The 22,193-nt window shown below is 50.6% G+C and overlaps 1 protein-coding gene and 1 long non-coding RNA gene across 5 annotated transcripts in view; one reads left to right on the top strand and one right to left on the bottom strand.

The window, feature by feature from the left end:
• TFAP2A (transcription factor AP-2 alpha) overlaps positions 1-15,181 on the bottom strand; it is a 29,304-nt gene extending 14,123 nt beyond the window's left edge. The window contains exons 1-3 of one of the 4 annotated variants that reach the window (XM_081014883.1): positions 9,569-9,870; positions 5,220-5,246; positions 3,519-3,953 (exon numbers count right to left, since the gene is read on the bottom strand). In XM_081014883.1, coding sequence (XP_080871009.1) covers positions 3,519-3,953; positions 5,220-5,246; positions 9,569-9,619 — 513 coding nt within the window. In that variant the 5' untranslated portion in view covers positions 9,620-9,870. Of the gene's footprint in view, positions 1-3,518; positions 3,954-5,219; positions 5,247-6,650; positions 6,864-9,568; positions 9,871-15,026 lie in introns of those variants that run through there. The other 3 variants (XM_081014882.1, XM_081014881.1, XM_081014880.1) reach the window with 3 other exon arrangements.
• Positions 9,981-21,807, top strand: LOC308482125. The gene is made up of 2 exons (XR_013989061.1): positions 9,981-12,577; positions 21,145-21,807. It is a non-coding gene; the product is annotated as an uncharacterized lncRNA (long non-coding RNA).
• Positions 21,808-22,193: the final 386 nt, after the last annotated feature.

Raw genomic sequence — 22,193 nt, 5'->3', positions numbered from 1 at the left:
TTTCGATGCATTATCGTGCAGGGATTTAACAAAAGGGGGAAAACAATATTTTAACCACAGCCCCCAGGTCTAATCGGGATGGGGCATTTGGCTGGGCTGTTGGAATCTTACAATTAATAGCTCAATCTTTTCACTACGTTTACTCGACAGTAAAGCCGCATCGGTTTCAGTACAACTTACTTCCAAAAAACGCATGCACTCGATTGCAGCCTGTGCAGGGGGACGCTGAACATATTTACTCGCAAGTAACACCCGCTGGCTACAAATATGGGCGTCTATTTGCAGCCACGCAACGGAATCTTATGCATGTTTACTCGGAAGTAAGTTGCAATTGTGTCCCCAGGAAATGTGCACAGGACTCGTGTCTTAGTCTTGCAGTATTAAAAAAAAAAGTGATTAAAAGTGATTTGGAGATTTCAGAATGGTAATTTTGTACCACCACTGGGCACAGAGAACAGAGGGGGAAATACAATGGAAACCAGGGAGAAGAAGCAGAATAATCCGTTTGGGAAGGAGGCACAGAGGTGAGGAGATTTTTTAGGGGGAAACGAACTGGAGGGGAAAGGAAGCCAGCTTTATATTAGCTGAATAACCCAAGAACATGAAGCCTCGCTCGCGGCTCTATTGTCCACTAGCAGATTCGGCTGATGCCTTTTTAATTCTCCTACAGATGGATTTGCGCGCGCGTGTGTGCCCGCGTGCCCGCGAGGCGCGCCCTCGACTTCGAAACGTGATTAGAAAGTAAAATGAAAATCATGTTTTCTAATTCCCAACCTGACAGTCTATCTAATGTGTCTGTCTGTGTTTACAAATTAGCACTAGCGCTGCTGAGATATAGAACATTTCGCGGCCGCGTTGCAAAAATTGCAGGCGACCGGCCGCCGTTCAAAAGACAGGCGCGCAGAGATACCCCCAAACCCCCTTTTCCCCCTTCCTTCTCTGTCTCTGTCCAGCAATAATACCGAGCCTAACATTTTCCATTCTGCCTTGGATTTATGCTCCTGTTAATTGTGCCTGATCTCAATGATTCCGGGTGGATGGTACGAAGTTGCTTTATTACGGGTTTTATTGTACTCAATGCTCTCATTTGTAACTTGCCTAAAGTGCTTCTGGATTTGAGCATAATTAAATTGAGAAATGTTCAGAAATGACTAACGCTGCAGTTTTCTTTGGGGGTCTTTTTTTTTTTTTTAACTATATAGGGAAATATGATCCCTTCAAGCAGGAGGCCCCAAACCCATAAAGTAAATGTAGTGGGGCGTAACGTTTTTATTTGTCTGATTCCTCTACCTATATGGAGTCCACGCAAGCCACCGACTGTTAGGTTTTAAAATCCCGCCGAGATATTTATGCTTAAATAATTCTCGCCCTCGACTTAGCATGTCTTCAGAACCGAGGAGCCGCTCCTAGGAAAGGTTAACTGCGGCAGCAACGGGGACACTGAAAACGACCCTTTTTCTGTGACCCACATTTCTTGATAAAAGAATTCACAACCAACCCCACAAGCGATCTCTCTCTCTCTCTCTCTCTCTCTCTCTCTCTCTCTGTGTGTGTGTTCAATTGCCAAAGCAGTTTCATGCCACTTTTCTCTGCTTAATGGAACCACAACTCAAAGCAAGGTGCTCCTGCTTAACTGGGTTGTGGATCCGGCTCAGTTTAAGGGCGGGCGTGAGGAGTGGGAATTTAAACTAGCTGGCAACTGATTTTTCTGAAAACATGCCAGCGATAAGTCATCTCTTGCCAGAGCAGGGAATAAAATGGGATGTATTTATCATTCAAATGCAATTTGCGCTTTGCAATACACTTTGAACCAAAACGAAATTCCGAAAGAGGAATATATTTTAGCTCATGTTCCTTGCAAGAACCGAAACCCCAGCTGCTAGCTTCAAAATCGTTTACATCTTGACATGTGTTGGGAAGTCCCATTGGTTTCAACTGTACTCCTTTCGCTTGAAAGTAGATCCCGGCCATTTAAAAGGCGTTTCCATACAGAGAAGTATTTTTAAGAACCGCAGCCTGTCCCAAACGTGCTTTGCGTATTGTTCTGTTCTTTTCATCCCCAACCGTTCCCTAAATTCCCACACACGGGAATGCATGCGTTTGTTGCAAAACAACTGAAGGTAAGAATCGGTTTCGTAGGGAGGGCGGGATGTCACGAAATCCCCTATTCAACACCACCTCCAAGTATGATTTACTAAACCGGGAAGGAATAAAAGGCTTCCAAAATGACCCCCAAATAGGTGAACCCATCGGAACATTATCCTTGCAACATGAAACTGTAAATCATTAAACTGTCAGTGGACATATTGTTATAATATTTGATCCTGTAATTTGGGGTGGCGTTTTAGCAACAACAGCAAAAATCACATCCAGATACCAGGAGCTGCTTCTACCAGCCACCAGCCCCAGCCCTCCCCCTCCCCCGCAAATGCTTTTTGCCTGGTATAATGAGCCTTGCATAATATTACTGGCCTACTCAAATACTCTTTTCAGCCGGGGAGCCAGAAGGCAAGGGGTTCCCCTTTGGAGACAAGCACGTAAGGTGCTTCCCCGCGGACAATGGCCCTCTTCGCTTGCAAAGGGGCCGAGACCCGAACGCCGGGCTTCGTGAGAAATCTTCCCCAACGATTAAGAGAGCCCAACTCCAGAGAGTGGGCAGCAGATATTCAGGGTACTAAAAGATATTGGTCAGAATATGATTACTTATCTGTTGTTAGCTACTAGTTCCTCCTCACCCCCCAACGAATAAACGACATTCATTTTAAAAAACACACCCAAAAATAATGCATTCTCTTTCTTCCATCCGCCTCGCTAACCACTTCAGACTATGCCAATTCTTCAGTCCGGAATTACGTGGGGTTTTTTGTTTTGTTTTTAATGGTTTGGTGTTGATTTCCAATTCATTTTGCAGGCTCCCTTTCTTCTCCCGACCGAGAAATGCATGAAGCCTTAGGCATGTTTAGGTCGACTGATTGCTTTCCCAAGACATCTAGGATCCTACCGATGGCAAGGCCCGAGGATCACATTAATTCTACTACTACTACTACTACTACTATTACTACTACTACTACTACTACTACTATTATTATTATTATTATTATTATTATTACTGCACGGCCTTCCCTATAGTTCCCACTCATTGTCATTGGGCATGGGGAAAAAACCGTCAAGGATGATTTTGGCTGAATTATTTCTCTCCTGGTGCGTCTCCCTCTCAACTCCCCATCAATGCAGTGGTAGGGACAGATGCAAACAACTATTAATGTGTGCTGGGTATTACTACTATTACTCTATTTTTTGCAGGGGAGACGCTGGCGCGATTAAAGCCGTCCGGTTGCCAACGGATGGAGAGACACCATCGCCTCGCTGCCTTTCTCTGCGGTCATTTGGCTGGATGCGCCCAGCGCAAGTCCCATCCACCAGCCCGAGGGCGCGCGGGATGTGCGCATCGCAGGCCGGAGAACGAGGCATTGCTGGTGTCAGCCGCCGCGAGGATACAGGCGCGGAGTTCTCCTTACCGGTACGTCTTCTAAAGAGTGAGGTATCGAATGAATGGGGATGTCTCCTAGTCCTGAGCTCAAGCCATGAGGTCCGTGCAATAGATCTTCATGCCGCCGGTAATCCCTTCGCGGATCCAAGCCGGAGAGCTGGTGCGGAAGTCCTCGGTGGGTGTGCAAAAGCCCCGTTTCCTGGTTCTGTCTCTGTCCCGGCCAGCCTGGGTGTTGGGGTTGGGGCTGGGCGTGAAGAGGGTTCAAGCTATAGGGGTCGTTAACGTGGGAATAGGGGTCTTGGGACTGAGGGTAGATGGGCTGGTACGGCGGCGGGAAGTAGGGGGGCTGGAAGTCAGCGTTGGGGGTGTGGGAGAGCGGTGGGGCGCTGGTGTAGGGCGACTGGCCCACGCTCCCCAACTGGGGTAGGCGGGCTGTCCCGTTGCTGGTGCCATCGTGACGGTCCTGGGGAACGAGGAAAAAGAGGGGGAGAGAAAGAGAGAGGAGATCAAAATCAGGACGGTTTGAAGGCCTCGCACACCCCCCCATTATACACCCAACGCACACACACAAAGGATGCGATTTGCAAACATTTGGTTCCAAGCATCTTACAAACGGAAAGGCGTTGAAATTCCTTACAACAAAAGGAAAATCATAAATAGAAAAACCAACCAAATCCGTACGCTGACGGCAGATCCGAGGGCGGGGAAAATCTTAGAGGGGATTTGGTTTTTTTGTCATTCGAAAATTCAGCCTATCTTTCTCCCCACCCCCACCCATCCAAAGCGTTCCCACACCATTTACGAAAAAGACTCTCATCTGCCTGGAACTTTTAAATGGGAACGACTGTAAATGGTGCAGAAGCGGACCTGTATCGTCGTCGCATTCCCAGGGCAACGTCACCCAAAAGAGCTGCTATTCCTTCAAAGCGCGTCCATAAATATGATCAAAATGTGGGTTTGGATAAGTCATTTGCAGAAAGAAAAAAGATTGACGACTCATAAAAAATGTGCTGCTTTGTTAGTTGGAACTGTGATATAATATAAAATATCACACACACACTATACATACATACATACATATATTGCATATGCACACACATTCTTCATAAAATAATGAAATGTCCAAAAATTAAGGCGAATAACTAGAAAACAAAAATAAAAATAAAGCGCGTGGGGAAAGAGGAACGAAAATGTAAATGGTTTTGCCGGCGTGCAATTGGGACTTGGAAGGTTATGAAATTATAGCCCACAGGTACGACTAAAGGAAATTAACAGCCACAGAAATGGAAAGGAGGGGGGGGGACGGGCGAGGGCGGCAGTTGGGAATTATAAGAAAGATGTCGTTAAATGCCTTCGACTTCAATCTCTCAAGGAGCGTGATGATCCCCGGGAAAAAGAGAGGAGCGGAAAAGATGTGAAATCCAGCCGGGAAAACGGGAAGGGACAGAACAGGACAAAAACACCAACACAATAGACGGGCATGGAAGCGGAAACGAGGATTTCTGTAGTTAACTTGCAGCAGCCAACGCAATAATAAAGAAGTTGGGGTTTTTTTTGTATTCTCGAAATAAAAAAATAAAAAAGGAGGAAAGACACAGAGGACAGACAGACCCTGGCAGGATGTGAAACACGCACACATATAAGCAAGACTGAGAAAAGGCACAAGCAAGACCAACCCACCCCGCCACCCCGCCAGCCCCCGATAGAGAATGCTAAGAAAGCCACTCACCATCGCTGAGAAACTGTGAACTAACATCTGCGCGGATTCGGGGGGACCAAGTCAGGGCACAGGAGAAAAACAAAAAGGCAGAGAAAAGTCGGCTCTTTTTAGCTCTGGCTGTCGGGCTCTCTCGCGCTGCCTGCGTCTCTTGCTCTCTGCCTCTCCCGCACGCGAGCAGCGCGCTCTCCCTAGCCCTCTCCTCTCCTCTCTCACACACTCACACACACGCACAAAAGGAGGAGAAGAAGCCCAGGTCTAGACTGTGACTACACCGAGTGCCCAACGCCCAGGCTGGTCCGCGAGCAGCACTGGGGACGCGGCGCGACTCAAATCCATCAGAACTTGACCCAAACGCCCGGCGATCTGCAGCGGCGAAAAAAAGGCGAGGGAGAGCCGGATCCGGCGGTGCTATTGCGGTGCAAAGTTGTGTGTGTGTGTGTGTGTGTGTGTGTGTGTGTGTGTTCCTTAATCCGTGTGTGCGTGTGTGGTGCGTTGCCCCCACACACCTCTCTCTCTCTCTCTCTCTCCCCCTCCCGCTCCGACTGCTTCACGTGAGCTCCTAATAAGAGAGAGAGAGAGAGAAAAAGAGAGAAGGAGGGAGGGAGAGATCTGCGGCTCGCTTTCCTCGAGAGTCCTAATAGCAGATATTCATGACTGTTAATATTACACGAATACTTAATAAGGGAAGAATGGCTGGAAATCGAGCGTGAAGCGAGGAAGCAACTCAAGGCAGAGGCTGTTCTAAATGACGTCCATTGAATGAAGAATCAGTGTATCTAATCAGAGGGGGGAGGGGGAGCGAGAGAAGGGGGGGGAGAGGACCGAGAGAGAGGGAGAGACAAAAAGAGAGCGAGGGGAGGGGGGGAGGGAGAGGGAGAGAGAGAGCCATGCCGCCGCCGCCGCCGCGTCTGACGAATCACAGGAAAGGGGCAACATTTTAAAAGGTTGTAGGGCATGAAGAAGTGAAGAGAGAGAGAGAGAGAGAGAGAGCCAGGCAGAAGCAAGAGGGTGGGAGCAGGCAGGCAGGCGGGGGGGGGGGGGAGAGAGAGAGAGAAGAAAGGCCAGTGGATAGGAGAAGGAAGGGCAGAGGGGTAAGTAGAGAGGGAGGGAGCGGGCAGCGCGCGTGGGAAAGGGAAGGAAAGAAGCGGCAGGCCGGGGAAAAGGTCCCGGGTGGGTTCCGGGGCTTGGGGTGAACTTGGGGAGGGGGCAGCAGGGGAATCTCGGGGGGGGGGGAGAGAGAGAAAGAGACTGAGAGGGGAAGGCAGGAAGGCAGTGAACAAGGAAGATGCGAGAGGGAAGAGACGGCCCGACGAGGAGCGCAGCGAGGAGGCAGGGGAAGAGGAGACCTGGGCCCGGTGGGGCAATCGTGGAAGGAGCGAGGGAGGCCGGCTAAGGCCCAGGCAAGGTCCTGGGGCGGCAGGGAAGCGAAGAAGGGCGCACCTCGGGCGGCGGAGGCTGGGCGAAGGCCGCGCCGTCGAAGGGCAGCGCCAAGAGCTGCGCGTCTCCAGCTGCCCTCTTGCTCCGCGAGGAGCCGCTCTCGGAGGAGCCCGCCTCGGCGCCGCCGCCTCCTTTCAGCTGCCCCGGTTCTCCTGGGCCTGGCGGCTCGGCTCCGGCGGCGTCCTGCTGCGTCACGTCCATGGCTCGAGGGCCCGAGGCGGCGGCGGCAGCAACAGGGCCTCGCCGGAGCCCCGGGCTGGAGGGGAAGGGCCCTCCCTGCTCCGCGCGTGGAATCTCCGCCGCCCTTTCGGAGCTCCGTTCTCCCAGAGGTTGTGGCGGCGGAGGGGACCGGAATCGGGGCGGCGGAGCTATCTCGGGAACCCCGCGGAGCCCTTTTTTTCCCCCTTTGGGGCTGAGGATCGTGGAAAAGGGGTGGTGAAGACTGTCGGGGGGGAGGGGAGGGAAAGAAAAAGGGAGGCGACTGGCGCTTGGCTGGCCCGGACAAGCTGGGGCTCCCAGGCTCGGCCCAACCCGCTCAACTGGCTGGGCAACTCGCAGCCAGTGAATCCTGGGAGGTGACAGGCATGCTTCACTTTTCCTGCTGCTGCTGCCGACTTATCATAACAACAGGCGCTCTGCCGCCGACCGAGCATGTCCCTGCAAAACTCCCTGAGAGCGCACCTCGCCGAGTGGAGAAGGATAAGGGGGGGGGGGCGGGGAGAGAAGCATGCACCTTCAGCTTTTGTAAGCCTGTTACCTCCCGACTTTCTATTTCCATATAGAGAAAAGCAGGAGAACTGTAGCTTCACCGCCGAAACACCCTCTCTTACGATTGCTTATGTCTCCAAATTGCTGCATGGGCGATTTGGGGCGCCATCCGAAGCCAAGCGCATTAAGCAAACGCCGAAGCAAGTTCAGTCCAGCTGGAGAGCACTACCGCGTTCCAGAAGCTGCTGCCGCACACAGACAGACTTTAGAAATAAAGTTGAAATCAAGCCCATCTCCTCCGAACTCTGGAGCACTCAGTACATTATGTATGTTTACCTGAAGTGAATCCCACTAGGATCAATGGGATTTACTTCTGCGTAAGTGGGCGGGTGTCACTGCAGCCATAAGCTGCAATTCTGCACCGAGTGACCTGGGAGCAAACCCCATTTTACTTCCATGCATGTCTAGGATTTCGCGCACGTCTAGGATTGCGTTGCTAGTCCATTTCAAGAGCTGCTAGTCAGCTTCAAGCGTTGTGCCACCGCCCTAACCGTAGCGATACATTCTCTTAACAGAAGAAAATCGCGCCTAAGCACTCACAGCTCTCCAAACACACCACCCTCGCCTGCTCTGGAAGCCTCACCACTGGATTGGTTTGTTTATCAGCTCCATGTGAAGCAACACAAGCCATTTCCAAGCATATCCACAACCGCACGTGCACTTCGCTTCGACACTGAGAAGCGAAAGGCTTTCGTCCTAAAACGGCTTTTTTCTGGACGGGTGGGTGAAAAAGAGGGAGAGAACCACACATCTTTAGAGAAAGTGAGAATGAGATCTGCATGCCGCCTTCTCTCAGTTTCTGACATTTGTAGACAGGCTCGCCTCTCCAAAGGAGCCATAAATCTCAGCACCAACCCACATTTGTTTTCTTAATTAATCTTCCAGGCTGGCGCTTGTCAGATTCTATTCTGTGCACAGAATTAAGGAAGTGTGCGTGTATTTGTGTGTGTTTGTGTGTGCGCGCAGAGAGAAATAATGTGTTGCTCACCAAACCGTTGGATTGAGATAGAAAAGAAAGACTTGCAAAACAGAGTTTTGAAGCACCAAATCCCACCAGGGAAACAAATATTTTAAAGTATTCAACAGTACAGCTCTTGTACACAACCACTCTGAGATGCGTTTATTTGAAAAGCATCCTTGAGGTCACCCTAGCGGTTTAACCTATCCATCTGTGCCTGTCTATGCACCTATCTCTCTGGCTTTCAAAAAATAATAATCAACATCAGACATCACATATATGCATCTCTCCGTCTCCTCCATCTACCTCCAACATCATCTCTAGTTACATTTTATATACCTCTAATAAATATCAAGAGTCTTGTAAAGCGAAGGAACGAGTAAGCATCTTCTCTGCCACCGCGCGCAGAAGGCACCCCTGGTCTGCTTCTGTCTCTCCTCCACACTACCTGTGCGAGGAGCATCTCCCAATAGCCTTCGAGGAGGCTTTTGGAGTTTGAAAGGCGTGCTCTTAAAAGCCCAGCAAGTACTTAAAACCCTCACCAACTGGCTGAGGAGAGCGAGGAGAAGAGCAGCCAGCAAGATCTGACGCGGAAGTGACAACGGTCCAAACCAGAGAAAAAAGTCGCTCAGTGCGCCTCAGCAGAACTTGTAGCTCAAAAAGACCTCTATCGGGGCAGACCTCTTTAGGACATCTTGGGGCTCCTTCTGCTGACTCAGAAGGGTCGTTTCGCTCGTCCTCATTCATTCGTTTTACTCATCCATTCCATCTTCTCCCCCTCCTCTCCTCAATAACTGTTTCAGCACTGGTGGAGAGATCTGCCTGGGCTTCCTCCTCCCACCCCACCCGCTTCCTATCTCCTTCTGGTCTCCTTGGGCCGAGGAGGTCGATTCTCCCACCCCCACCCTGCCTAAGCACCCCCTTCCTTCCTCAACGCGTAGCCTCCTCCACCTGGCACCCAGGTATAAACCCACCACAGACGCCCTCTCTCCAGCTGCGAAGTCTGCTCGGTCGCCTAGCGCAGAAGTTGGTCTTCCAACGGCATCGCTAGCTGTTGCAAGGTGCTTCCCCCAAACAGCTGGGTTTTCTGTTTGTTTGTTAGGTGGAGCGGGAGTGGGGAAGGCTGGACGGATTGGAGGACGGGGGACCGGGAGATCCTCTCTGATGTGTGCCCCAGCCGCGGGAAAGCGCTTACCTCACATTCCTCATATTTGATATTATCCGTCAGTTTCCAAAGCATTTTCATGGATTGGCGTGGCGAGAGAACGAGAGAGACAGATACAGACAGAGTCAGAAAGAGAAAGAGGGAGGGAGGGAGAGAGAGAGAGAGAGAGAGAGAGAAGGAGAAAGAGAGAGAAGAGGCTCTTTTGCCCTGCCTGCCTGCCTTGCGCTCTCCTCTGGCATGCAAAGCGCGCCCGCTGGAGTGCTTGAGCAGGAGGAGGAGGAGGAGGAGGAGGAGGAAGAGCAGCAGGAGGAGGAGATCTCCCGTGCCCGCTCGGAGATCTCCCTCTAATGGTCGAAACTTTTCCCTTTTTTCTTTCCAAGCGAGTCTTTTCACCAACAGCCTAATCGCCTCATTAGCATAGCAACAATAGGCCAATTGCTCCGCTGCGCAGCAACCTGCGCGCGAATGGACTCAGGTAGCCGAGAAAACGCCCGCCACCGTCGCGTTTGGGCTGGGTTGGGCTAAGCTACTTTTAAACAGCAGGACTCTTTGCAGGCGAGAGGGAGGGAGGTGAGACAGAGGAGGGGAGGGGTTTATTGTGATGGAGGGGCGTATGTGTGTTTTTAAAGTCACTATTCTTGCGATCTTCTACGTTGAGTCCATTTACTTTTTCGTTCTCACATCCGTCTGTTCTTACTTTTGCTATCTAATTGCTCTCTGCCTCTCCCTTTCTCCCCCCTTTAAATAACTTTTAAACTTTAAACTAGATGCAGTTTTACATGCAAAGCTGTCAAAAGGAACATTCCCATGGGCGCGAACGGATCTCAATGTGCAACCCGATCCTATGCACTTTTACAAGTGTGCGGGGCGGGGCGCTAGTTTACTCCCGATTGTGATAAGGTTTTACCCGCGCAGCCCTGTCCTGTTCGTGTTTACCCAGAAGTGAGTCCTATCCCACCGAGGTCGATAGGATTCCTTTCCATAGGGTTGCAGTTCTTTGACTTAAGGACACTACTGCGTTTAGGAGTTCCCAGCAAAGCACTCCATCCTTCCTTTTCTGATTTGGGTTTTGTTTCGCCAAACTGAGGCCTATTCTCCCCCCTACATCGTAAGGACCAGATTTGAACCAGCAGCTCCTTTTTAGGGGACGAAAACAACAACGCCCACTTCCTGGGGTTTTTAACATCTCTCCCCCTCCCCGCCCCGCCGTGGGGACAACCGAGAGTCTATTATGGTTTTGTGTGGTTTTCTTTGCGTCTAAGGACAAGCGACGCTTGGGCTGAAAGATACATTCGTGCGAATAATCCTAGACTGCGCCAGTATTGTCCAAGCGTGGGATCCTGAGCGCAATTATTTCGGCAGAAATTCGGCAGAAATCGAGGAGAGCTGTGGCCAAGAAAGGCGGCGGTGCAGTTCGGGGAATTGTAGACTTCGGAGTTAATGGACTTGGTGTGTGTGGGGGGATATATCGTTACTTCAAGATGTGCCCTGACGCATTTGGAGGCCCATCAACTCGTTCTGCTGAGTGGAGTCCTGAATTCTTCTGCCACCCCCAATCTTGCCCTGTGAGGGTACCACTGAAGTACAGTATTAGGAACCGATCAGAGGGCAGAGACAGTGGACAGTGTAGGAAGTTGGGGGTGGGGTGGGTGGGGAGTGGTCTCCTACTCTACCTGTTTGAACCCCATGCAAACCCTTCTCTCAGCCACTTGAAGAAAGGCACAAACGCTTAGCCCGCAGGCTATTTTGCGCTGTGATCCTAAGCAGACCACATTCAGACGAGTACAGACAGGCAATAAGATTTACTTCCGGAAGACTGCAGTGTTTAGGGTCGGATGGAGGATGTGAGGGAGAATCAGTTGTACCACCGGAGTCAATGCCACCTGAGCTTAAACTGGGAGCTGCGAGATCCAGCTTCAGTTCCCGTTACTCTCACCCTAAGGCTTCTGCCTGCTCTCACTTTTCGGAACCCGAGGGCGAATGCTGGAGCATGTGAAGTCATACTAGAAAGGAAAGTGCCTCATAAGCATGTGCAGAGTGTTTTTCTCTCAACAGCACTCTGTCCCCGCAGCATTCAGGTTTAAACAGCAGGCTGCAGAGCATCCTGACTGCTTCGACCAGGGTCCCGGAATTGCTGTTTTAATCAGCACTGACACCAGGGACAGACAGGTAGGTGCATATGTGAACTTGCCTCTAAATATAGTGAGGACTGCAACCTTGAGCTCTAATGGGAACGCCTGCGCCCCCTTCCTCTCCAGCACACCCGATTCCTTTCTTATATTTGCTTTGTATAGCTCAAACACACTGTTTCATAATAGATCCCTTCGGACTGGGTTTTCATTTATTTTTTGCCTTGGCTGACACTGTTTTTGATTTTTAATCCGGATTCATTTCGGATCGCTCAGGTTGGGGTCCTCCTCTGTCTTTTACTAGAAACCGTGCTTCCTGAGACAAAGAAGCAACATCTTTCCTACTCTCCCAGCTTTGCAGGTCAGGATCAAAAGACACCAGGTGTCTAGGCAGGTGTGCTGCCGGCCCTTTTACAAGCGAATCGTCGCATTTGGCGGATTCAGATACCGGCATGCGTACATTCTCATTGGGGTCTGTACGTGTCTGGATAAAGAGGCCACCTAGAGCTGCAATTCGAGACCAGCCTCCTGAATAGAACCAACCTTCCGCGATGCGCTCCTATTGTTGAACCACAGCGAGATCTACAGGTCCAAGGAGGCAGAGGCATCCTTTGCACGGGAAACGCACTGCGATTCGCCTGTCTGGGAGACTCTGAAGTTCCCCCAAAAGGAGAACCCAAGCCAGTTAAACCGGTTGAAATTGGATTAAGGCCCACTGGAGAATTTAGAATTTGGCATCGACTCAGGTTTGTTCCGGCTTAAGCAGCTTGTAGATCGGGATGGTAAGGGATTTTCTTTTCTTTTTTTTGAGAGAGGAAAAAAATCTACAAGTCAACGCCAAGGCGGCAGAGATTTTGGACGATCCAAGAAACGGCGGGTTTCCCCAGAGATTCTGGACGGCCACAAAACGGTGAGCCCCCTTTTTCGGATTCTGCAGGACCACCGCGCCTGGCTGGCTCCCTCGCCACCTCTGGGCTCTTCCTAGGAATAAAAGAGTCGGTGCACTGTCCGTTGATGGTCCACTTCCAAGGGAGCTGTGGGGAGGTGGCGAGAGAGAGGCCACTCCGGGTAAGGCGCTGTCTCCCTTCCTCTCACCCCTCCGATACACAGGAGTCCAGGGTCCGTCTAAAACGCCCATTGCCTTGACGCCAGGGCGCTCGGTGGCAGATCAATGTGTGTGCGCGCGCGCGGCCCTGCGCCTTCCAGCGGCGATTGCGCCACTGGGCTCCCAGGCTCTAGCGGGAGTGGAAGATTCCCCCCCCCCCCCCAACACACACACACACACACAACTCAATACTACTGCGGGTTGCACGGACGCACGGGAAGGGGGTGGATCTCTCTCTCTCTCTCTCTCTCTCTTTCTCCGCTCCTCTCCTCTCTTCCGCTGCCGGAGAGAGAGGGAATCCGTCCAACCGGCCTCCTTGGCGGCACAGCCGTGTGGGAACTTCGCAAAGCTTTGGGTGCTCCCTCCCGCCGAAGACTTCGGCGGTTGCGAAACCCAACAGAGAGCTAGAGGCGTGCAGCTTTTGCAAGACTCGGGGAATTGCATTCCCGGACAGGGCTTCAAGCCCTCGCAGGAACCGAAGCTAGTGGTAGTAGTTCACCAGGTGGCTGCAGAAAACCGACCTAAGCACACACACTCGCGCGCGCACTCACACGCGCGTATCTATAAAGATTTGCGAGCGAAGGGCCTCAAGGCGCCGCGTCGCCTTCCCCTCCCTCTCCCTCGCAGCGCCTTCCTTCTGTTGCCCGCCTGATAGCGGCTGGATGAGTCCCAGTTGACTTCAGAGCCACAGGCGACTACTTGGGAGTAAGTGGAAAGAATGGCCGGCCCTGGGAATGTAAGGAAAACGCGGGGTCTTAATCAATCGCTTGGGGTCTTCTGTCCCCTTGAGCTGAAATCAGTGGCGCTTCCTTCCTTAGAATTAGTGGGGAAGGGGTGCTGCAAAGCCCACACCTTTTGTGACAATCTCCATACTGTTTGTAGTGTTTGTACAGCGCTATGGGGAAAGCATGATTAAGATGAAACTGGGACTAGTCCGGAATAAGATCTACTTGGATGGCTACCCGTCTCGCGGGGGGGGGGGGAGGGAGGAATCAGTCCGAGGGGGTTAGGCTCAGAATACTATACATACACTATTTGCGACCCGATCAATATCTGCATAGCTGTACTTAAGCCAATGCCATTCTGTTAAATAGGGACAAAATAGGAAAACAAAACAAAAAACCTTAACTTTTATCCAGCCTCATTTGAACACATTTTCCACGGAAGTGTGCTTAGGATCAGGTTTCTTATAGGTAAATTATGCTCCATTCAAACAAATGTCAGGTGTGTGCCCCCCCCCCCAGCAAATGCCTTAAAGATATAGGATTGCTCTCCATGATTCAGCCAAAGTTAAGCACTCTTAAGTCCCGGGAGATCTTCAGTTGGAGAGAGTTTAGCTTCTGGTAAACCTTTCCAGTGAAGTCAATGGGGTCCCCGTTTACGGTCGTTCCCAAGGGATAACTGGGGTACTGAAAAACCATTCGGAATAAAAAGAACTGAAGGCAAGAGCTGAATTTTAACTTCCTCGGGATCGTTTACCCGAAGAGCAAAAGCCACCGGTTTCAATGGCGCACCGAGTTCACTTTTCCCTGTTTGCGGGGCCTGAAATCGGAAAAAAAAGGCGCGAGCCACAAGGAAGCGGCGCAAGTTCGGCCACAGGTTGAGCATGGAAGTTCGACGCGGAGAGGGAGAGTTTCCCAACCCTTATTCCCTTTGGAAAAGAAGGCCCCTACCTTTCACCCAGTAAACGCTTGCGAGGCCTAGTCTAGCGCGGAGCAGCGTTCGCCTTTGAAAGTGCTCAGAATTGGAGCACTTTAAAGAGTTGGAACTCCTGCAAAACTTAGGCTGGGTCTGTTAAAACCTTTTAAAAAACCTTTCACACAAACCAGTTTTCGGCGACCAACATAAAGAGAACCAGTTTACAGGAGAACTCCACCACCGGTTTGCCAGATCAGTGGTGGTTTAACACCAACAGCGATCACGCGGCAAGTTTCTTTCGAAATGTTGCTGGGGGCGATTGTCGTGGACAAGGAAGCCCGTGGCGCCGTTTGTTGCTCGGTGGGCTCTCTTCCCCCACCTGTTGAGCGGCCATCAAAGGTCTCCTTTACGCAAACAATTTTACGCGCTGTGAATTGTCCTTATTAGGTGGCTTGCCCTCCCCAAAATGCCCCGAGAGAGGAACCCCAAGTCGCTCTTCGTCTGTTGGGTCTGGATCCGAGCCTCCTAGTTTTCCCTATCCTTAACCCCCAGACAAAACGAGGAAGAAAAGCAAAGGCGGGCGGGGGTGGAGAGAAGAGAAGAGAAATCGCGTTACCTGCCAGTCTCCCATTTTCGCAAGGAGTGACATTCTGGCTCCGGGCTGCCTATCACAAGGTCCCTGCCGGTCATGGAAGGAGTGATCTGCCCGCCTGCCTCTCCTGCGATCTCTTTAGGCAAAGCCTTCTTTTACCTGCCTGAGGAGCTCACCTGGTCAAAAAAAAAAGGCAGGGTGCTGCCTGCCCGCGCCTGCGCACTGGCGCAGGAATGCATTTCGACCAGCTCCCTTCCAGAGCTCGCAACCTGTCTCCGCGGATGATGGATTTATAGCAAACAGCAGCTCTCTGGAGCGGAGTTTCTTGACTTCCCACCTCCGGGGAGCCGTCCTGATCTCCTCCTGGAGGGGATCAAAACAGCAGGGAGTCAGAGGAGCTGCTGGGATTCCTCTTTCCCCTCTCGTCGCCTTTCTTCCCTCGCCCCCACTCTCCTCCTATTGTCTGGCTTTCCTGCAGTGTGGAGAAAAGCCAGGGGAGTGAAATTGGGTGTATATTGGTGGGTGGGCGAAGAAAAAGGAGAGCGAGAGAGATGGAGACCGGCAACTAACTCCCGCGAGCCCCAGAGATCCGGAGCGTGGAGCCGGCGCTGCTGGGCAACCTGATTTTGAGCTGGGGTGGGGGGAGGGAGGGGGGCAACAACCGACATAAGGAGAGACGAGGAGTTGTGTGCCGAAAAAGCAGCTGCCACAGGGGTTCAGTTGCAGATTTGGGTGCTTTAGGTCTCCTGTTGCTCGGGGAAAATAAAGACTTCGCTAGAGAGAGGCTGTCTGCTGGGACAAGCAACCCCCCCCCCCTTCCAACAGAGGGCAATTGCTCTCCAGAACACCCCTTCTTTGCCCCGGCTTTGAGACATGACTGGCGAGGATTCCCCGTCCGCTGGCTCTGATGGCGGGCCGCGCGGCTCTGTCTGCGCGGCATCCTTTCAACGGCTCTTTGCCAAGACGACCCACTTGCGCAGAAGCGCCCGTCGAGTCCGGATTGGAACTCAATCGGCTTCGGCGCAAAATAGCCGGGGCTGTAGGACGAGTTGAGGGCCAGAGCAGCAGCAGAGATGATATACACCGGATCTCTCGCGTTCAAATAAAGCGGGGATTGTTTTAAAATGTGTTCGGTATCCGTTAGCAAGACAGTTAAGACTTTTTGGAAAACTAAGCCTGGGGCGCGGGAGGCAGTAAAAGCAGTGCTGCGTACGCGGAAGAATTGCGGGTTCCAGTTGCTACACGATTCTGTTAAATCGTCGCCGTTCATGGGTTTAATTCAAATTGTGGATCGAGTTGTTAAATTCTGCACAGTCTCTGTTTACCGAAACAGTGCAGCTGTTGGAGTGATAAGGGAATGGGGTATAAGACAACTAAAAGCGGCATCTTTTAAGGGTTTAAGTGTTCGGGGTCTTTTCAAACGCGTCTGACTTCACTTTCCCATAATGAACAAGGGGCTTCCACTATTGTTCCAGAAGGAGCTGGGTCTGCTTAAATGTATGAAAGGATATTTTTCACCTAATTACGGCGAGCGAGCAGCAGAGCCAGAGCAGATCACCGCAAACTGTAGTTTTCCTTTTACCAACTTTCAGAGACTTTCCACAAAATGTTAAACTTCCTCCCACAAAATAAATAAATAAGAAATCTTAAGACAAGGTCTAGGAGTTTTCAAAGCCTTCTTTTCCCGAGAGTTTAAAAAAAGGGGGGAGCCGCATTTCCTGTGACGCCATTGTGTGCAAGTATCCGACGAGAGATCTGCGCGGAACTGTGCAGACGAAACTTTGTAGGTGGAAAGGGAAATGTGGTAATAAAAAGAGAGTCACTCTCCTTTCTCCTTTTCAGCTCTGGTCTTGATGCGATGAGCCGGATCTCCGACCAGATGGGCGCCCGCTTTGGCTAGGAAATAAGTTTTACTCTAGAGTAGCTCCGTAAAAAGTTTAGGGTCAGTGGCGTCTGTAGATTCTGCCCTCTCCCTAAATACCTGGAAAGAAGGACGGGAAAGAACCTGCATAGCCGCGAGGTGATTCTCTCTGGGTAGACAGAGAGACTTTGGTCAATTTCAGAATTATGGGGAACAGTTGCATGGTCTCGTTTTCTGAGTTTCAGCAAGAGTGAAACATCAGAGAGGGAGGGAGGGAGGGAGGGAGGGAGGGAGGGAGAAAGAAAGAAAGAAAGAAAGAAAGAAAGAAAGAAAGAAAGAGAAAGAAAGAAAGAAAGAAAGAAAGAAAGAAAGAAAGAAAGGCATTAGAGAGAGAGCTAGCCATGTATGTAGGATTTGACTGAAGGCGCGCTTTGATCCTGAATACTCTTCTCGAAAGCAATGCAACCTAGCAGGCGTAAACCTTGCTGCTTCTGCTTAACAGATTTATGGATCTGCCTCCTCCGAGTCAAGGAGACTAAAGTGCCCTCTAGCTTGATCGGGGTCGTAGACCCTCTTTGGATCCTATTCACCAGTGATGCCTTCAGGGCGCACGACCTTGGGACGGAAATCCAGGCCCCACCAAAACCAGCAGAAGGAGCAGGAGAGCTTCCCAAAGGCAACAGGTCCGGCTTCTCACATTTTGAAGCAATACACCTCACCTGTCTAAAAAGGGAACTCGCGCCCTCCCCTCCTCGCGGGACCACGAATCAAAGCCCACAGCGCCCTAACTGTACCACTGCTGCTCAAAACAACCCCAATTTAAGCAGGGAATGAGAGACCCTTTAAGTCACCAGAACCACATCAGTTGCGTTGGGTTGCGGATCGGGGCCCTAGTTTTTACACAAGTTTTTCTCAAGGGGATTCTTTCTTCTTGGGAAACGATCCCTTTCCCCAAAGGAGGGAGGTTTTGCACGTGCCCTAAAGTGGGGTTCAGGTAGCTAAGCGATTTTTAAATTTTATTTTAAGGGAGCGTCCTTTATTTTCCCGAAGGGCAAAGAGTTCATCCGATTAGCAATTACGAGATTTCTATCCCTGCGGAGGGGGCAGGGCGGGCTGGGAAGTAGAAATCCGGGCCCCAGCCAGATATTTGCAACGAAACAGCCACTTATGACTATCACCACCATCATCTTCATCAAGGTGCTTTGAACGCCAGGAGGGCTCAGAACCAAGCTATGCTCTGAATGAATCCAGCTCACCGATTCCCCCCCTGACCAATTCTCCATTAGGATTGCTGGTTTCAAAGGTCTCCGGCCGAAATCCCTTGTGAGTCTCAGTCCCACCAGCGCCCACTGGCAAGCCTTTAAAATCAACGAGCAGGAAAGGAAACGGATTAGATCTCCGATTAGATCCGGTCCCATGTGCGAATCTCTGTGGCATCACATTTTCCCTCTGCACCTGGTCCGTCCTATAAAAAAAGTTATATTAAGCGGCTCTAAACCCTTGGAGGAGGGCGAGAGGACGCCGTTTAATCGGAAAAGAAGCGTCCGGGTCTGCCCGATTTCTCCCGAGGTACAGAAATATCGCGAACAGGTTTACCCCGCTGAAGGGTAGGCTGTTCAGAGGGCCCTGCAACAGGTGAGAGTCGTTAGGAACTTTTTCCCAACGGAGGAAGGCTGACCAGAGTGGCTGGGGAAACCCAGCCAGATGGGCGGGGTATAAATATTAATATTAATAATAATAATAGTTGTGGGTGCAAGTCGGCTCCGACCCCCGTAGTGTTCTATTTTGGGCATCTGCTAAAAAATAATAATAGCGGGGACTTCAGACCCTTTACTGGGATGCAGTAGGGTCCTTGTGAACCACCAACCAATTGCTTGGATTATAAATTCCTATTGCAAGCAATGGAAATTTGATTCAAGAATGTATGAAACTCACCCGATATTCCACTTTTCCAGTTTCTGCCTGTTAGAACAGGAAACTGGCAACCTTTCCTTGCTGATTCCCAGCAAGATATTAGTGGAGCTTCCACTGAGTTATCATTCCGTTTGGAAAACCCCGCGATAGACACCCCCCCCCATACACATCTCTTTTTTTAGCCGTCTAAACCAGCGGCTATCGCCACATCTAGCGACCCTTTGAGCTCAGCGAGTCTTACTGCCAAATCTGTGGGCATAGGATCGCAGCCTACACACGGACGAGTTTCTGGTGTGCGGCAATCTCATTAGTCTGCAACTGACGGCCAATCAGTTGCATTTGAGTATATGGGACAAGTAGGAAAAAGTTTTCTCTGCATTCTTAGAATGTTATGACCCTCTTATCTTGCTTCTCGTCAGGATGAGCAAAAGGTAGTTTGGGATCTACTGGTGGATCTCTGGATGATTTAGATCAGCAAGGGTTTCCAAATCCCAAGAGCAGCAAAATTAGTTTGCTAGGGGAAGGGCGTTTATGGGGTGGGGGGAGCAGGAGTGGACTGACTGACTTATTTAATGTCAGATGACTTAAGAGCTTGATTCTGGTACTGATCACACATTCTTTAGCTCCTCGTCTTCTTAGAGGCACATCTTTACTTACTTGTTAACTGAGTCACTATTTTGCACCCTGTTCCGATTGGTAGACCTCACGGTTGCATTTACAAAAATACAACAAAACCTCACAGCCCTGAAGTATGTGGGCTAAGCTAAGCGCAAATCTGCCCCAAGCAAATAAATGTGACTGAGGCGCTAGTCCGTGTGAGTCGCGCAGCTACTGTTTAACATACATTTAGAGCCAAGAATAGTGCTAGGCGCTGCGGCTTCCCCCAGTTACGTGGGGGACCACGAATCTGGGCTAATGTTGGACTTTGGGTGATCGTCGTCAGAACAACATACTGGTCCTAGTCTTGCTCCCTATTCCTGCTGAAGCCAGATTCAATCCTATGCCTATCTATCCCGAAGGAAGTCCCACTGAATCCAAAGGGATTTACTCGGAGGTAAATGCGTATTGCAGCCCTGGATGCAGTTTGCTCCATGGAAACCGAGTCGTCAATAACTTCACCTGGATCGGCGCCAAGATCAATTCAACAGGACATCATTTCCAAGCTAGTCTTAGGATGGGGGTCCGAGGCAGAAAATACCCTTAGGCTGTGTGGATTGAATCCAATCTCCCGGGGAATCGCGCGGACCATCGTAGATGGAGGGTCCCAGGAATTTCTCAGCCTAGCCCCGCCCATGCAGAAACTATTCGACTTCATCCCAGTCCCAGCGCCTCGGGGCGACCTGCTGCAGTTTGTGGCTGCAGTTAGAGTGAACCGGGAAACACGCGATCCGCATTACACGAGGTTAGATACGTTTAGGTCGTCGGACTGTAACAGCCGGCAAGGTAGAGACAATGCATTAAATTCTCTCCCGCTCTCAAAGGTGGGATTCTACCCTGGGCCAAAAAAAAAAAAAAAAAGAGGAGGGCGGGGGAAAGTTAGCAAGGATCTGGGAAAGAACCATAAACGCGCCTCTTTGGCAGTGGAAAGGAGGTTGAAGGTGACACCTCAAAGGAACCTACACTTTTGCACCTTGGAGATTGTAAGCCTCGAGGGGAGGGCTTGCCTCGTAGCAAAATTAATTGAGCAAAATTAAACTGCTGCGTTCAGTAGGTTTCTTCCACAGTACTCAGTGCAGACTAGCCAAAATCTAATCTTGATACTTATACAGATATAACTGAAAGGAGAAAGGACACGATCCACCCAACAATGAACTGTTTTAGATCTCTTTGGCTTCAGCTGGGGGATTCACTGCCTCTCTTCGAAATCAAGAAGACATAAAAATAGTTGGCTGGCTGGGTCGTCGTGCCTGCCTAAATCTCCTCGGATTTCATTGATCTTTTCCCAGGTTGCAGCTCTGAAACCGCTGGTTCCCACTCATGTAACATACATGTGAACACAAGGGTGTCAGGGGGTTGTATGGCCCCAGTACACTGTATGAAGTCTGAGTCCTCCACGTCACCCGCAATATATTGGCAAAAACTACTATATCGCCTACCAGCTCCTCCTTTGGTTTATGGTTCTGTTGTCGTTGTTGTTAAGGCTGCTACTTGGGAGTAAGTACCTTTGACTCTACTGGGACTTATTCCAGAGGAAACCTGCATAATAGGACCGTAAAAGGCCACAACCTTTTCGGAAAAGTGGTCCAAGCGGCGGCCTATGATCAGGCCCCATATCCTTGACCCATGAATTGTGCGTTTAATCCAAAAACCCGGTGAGATTATAACGTATAATTTTATTTCTCTCGCACCCTCTCATTTGCTACCTAGAAACTGGCTAAGAACTGCCATCCCCGCAGAAGAGAACGTTGCGCCCGATCCTAAACAGATAACCAGTTGTCCGGAAGTGGAGTCGCGGCAGCCAACAGGCGTGGACTTCGACCTTCCAGGCAGCCTGATCTAACTCCGTTAAACTAAAGCCCAATGGGGGGCAAGGGATTAAAACTGGTTTAATCCCCAGTATTTTGGTTTACATCCGCCAACAAATACAACTAACCCAGCACTGGGTCCTCACCCCCTGTCCAGAGATTCTTTCTTCTGTGGATCCTTTCAAAGTGCGCGCGCGGAGGGGGCGGCGGCGTTTCTTCCCCCTCCCCTGCGGCGCAATTGGAGCGGGAGGATTGTTCTGTAAGCTTTCGCAAGTTGCTGCGGAGGCATGGCCATTATCAGCCTGAGATTTTCCTTCTGTTTACACAGCAATCCCGGCATCAAAGGAGGCGAAATCACCACTTATCCGTCCTGTCAAAAGTTTAATCCGCCCTGGAGGTAAAACCGTATAAATACTTGTGCAGGGAGAGGGACCGAGGCGAGGAAACCAGAGGACACACTTCAAAATGCAGCTTCATCTGTGACTTAAAACGTATTTGAATATTGGCAAAGGCTGTCCGTGGAGCAAGATGCCCTCCCTCAATAAATCCATTGTCTGCTGAGTAATTTTCTTCTCTCCCCCCAAAATAAGAAAAGACATTAGAAGGAAAGACATTATCTACAATCCTATATCCATTTATCTGGAAGCCCCTTGAACTCCCATTGAGTTTCTTCGGGGTAGAGTTGTATAAGATTGCGCATATAGGGAAGTGTTTGAGGCAGTTTATAGAAGCGTCCACTCCTTAGCCTTTTGTTGCGGAATGATCACCCTCAAAAATCAGAGGGACGGCAATAATACTTTCCATAAAGAACTTCCCTGTTCAACAAGGATCCTTATAAATGGGCTAGAAGTTCAGCTGGGAATTCCCACTGTTTTCCATCGTGAAACGTCCACGGGTTGCAGCGGGGGAGGCTCAAATACGCCTCCGTAGAAAGCGAAGGGGATTGAGGTG

This window comes from Podarcis pityusensis (assembly GCF_964106645.2).
Source record: "Podarcis pityusensis genome assembly, chromosome: 7".
NCBI lineage: Eukaryota > Metazoa > Chordata > Lepidosauria > Squamata > Lacertidae > Podarcis > Podarcis pityusensis.
This window is presented reverse-complemented; position numbering and strand designations above follow the sequence as displayed.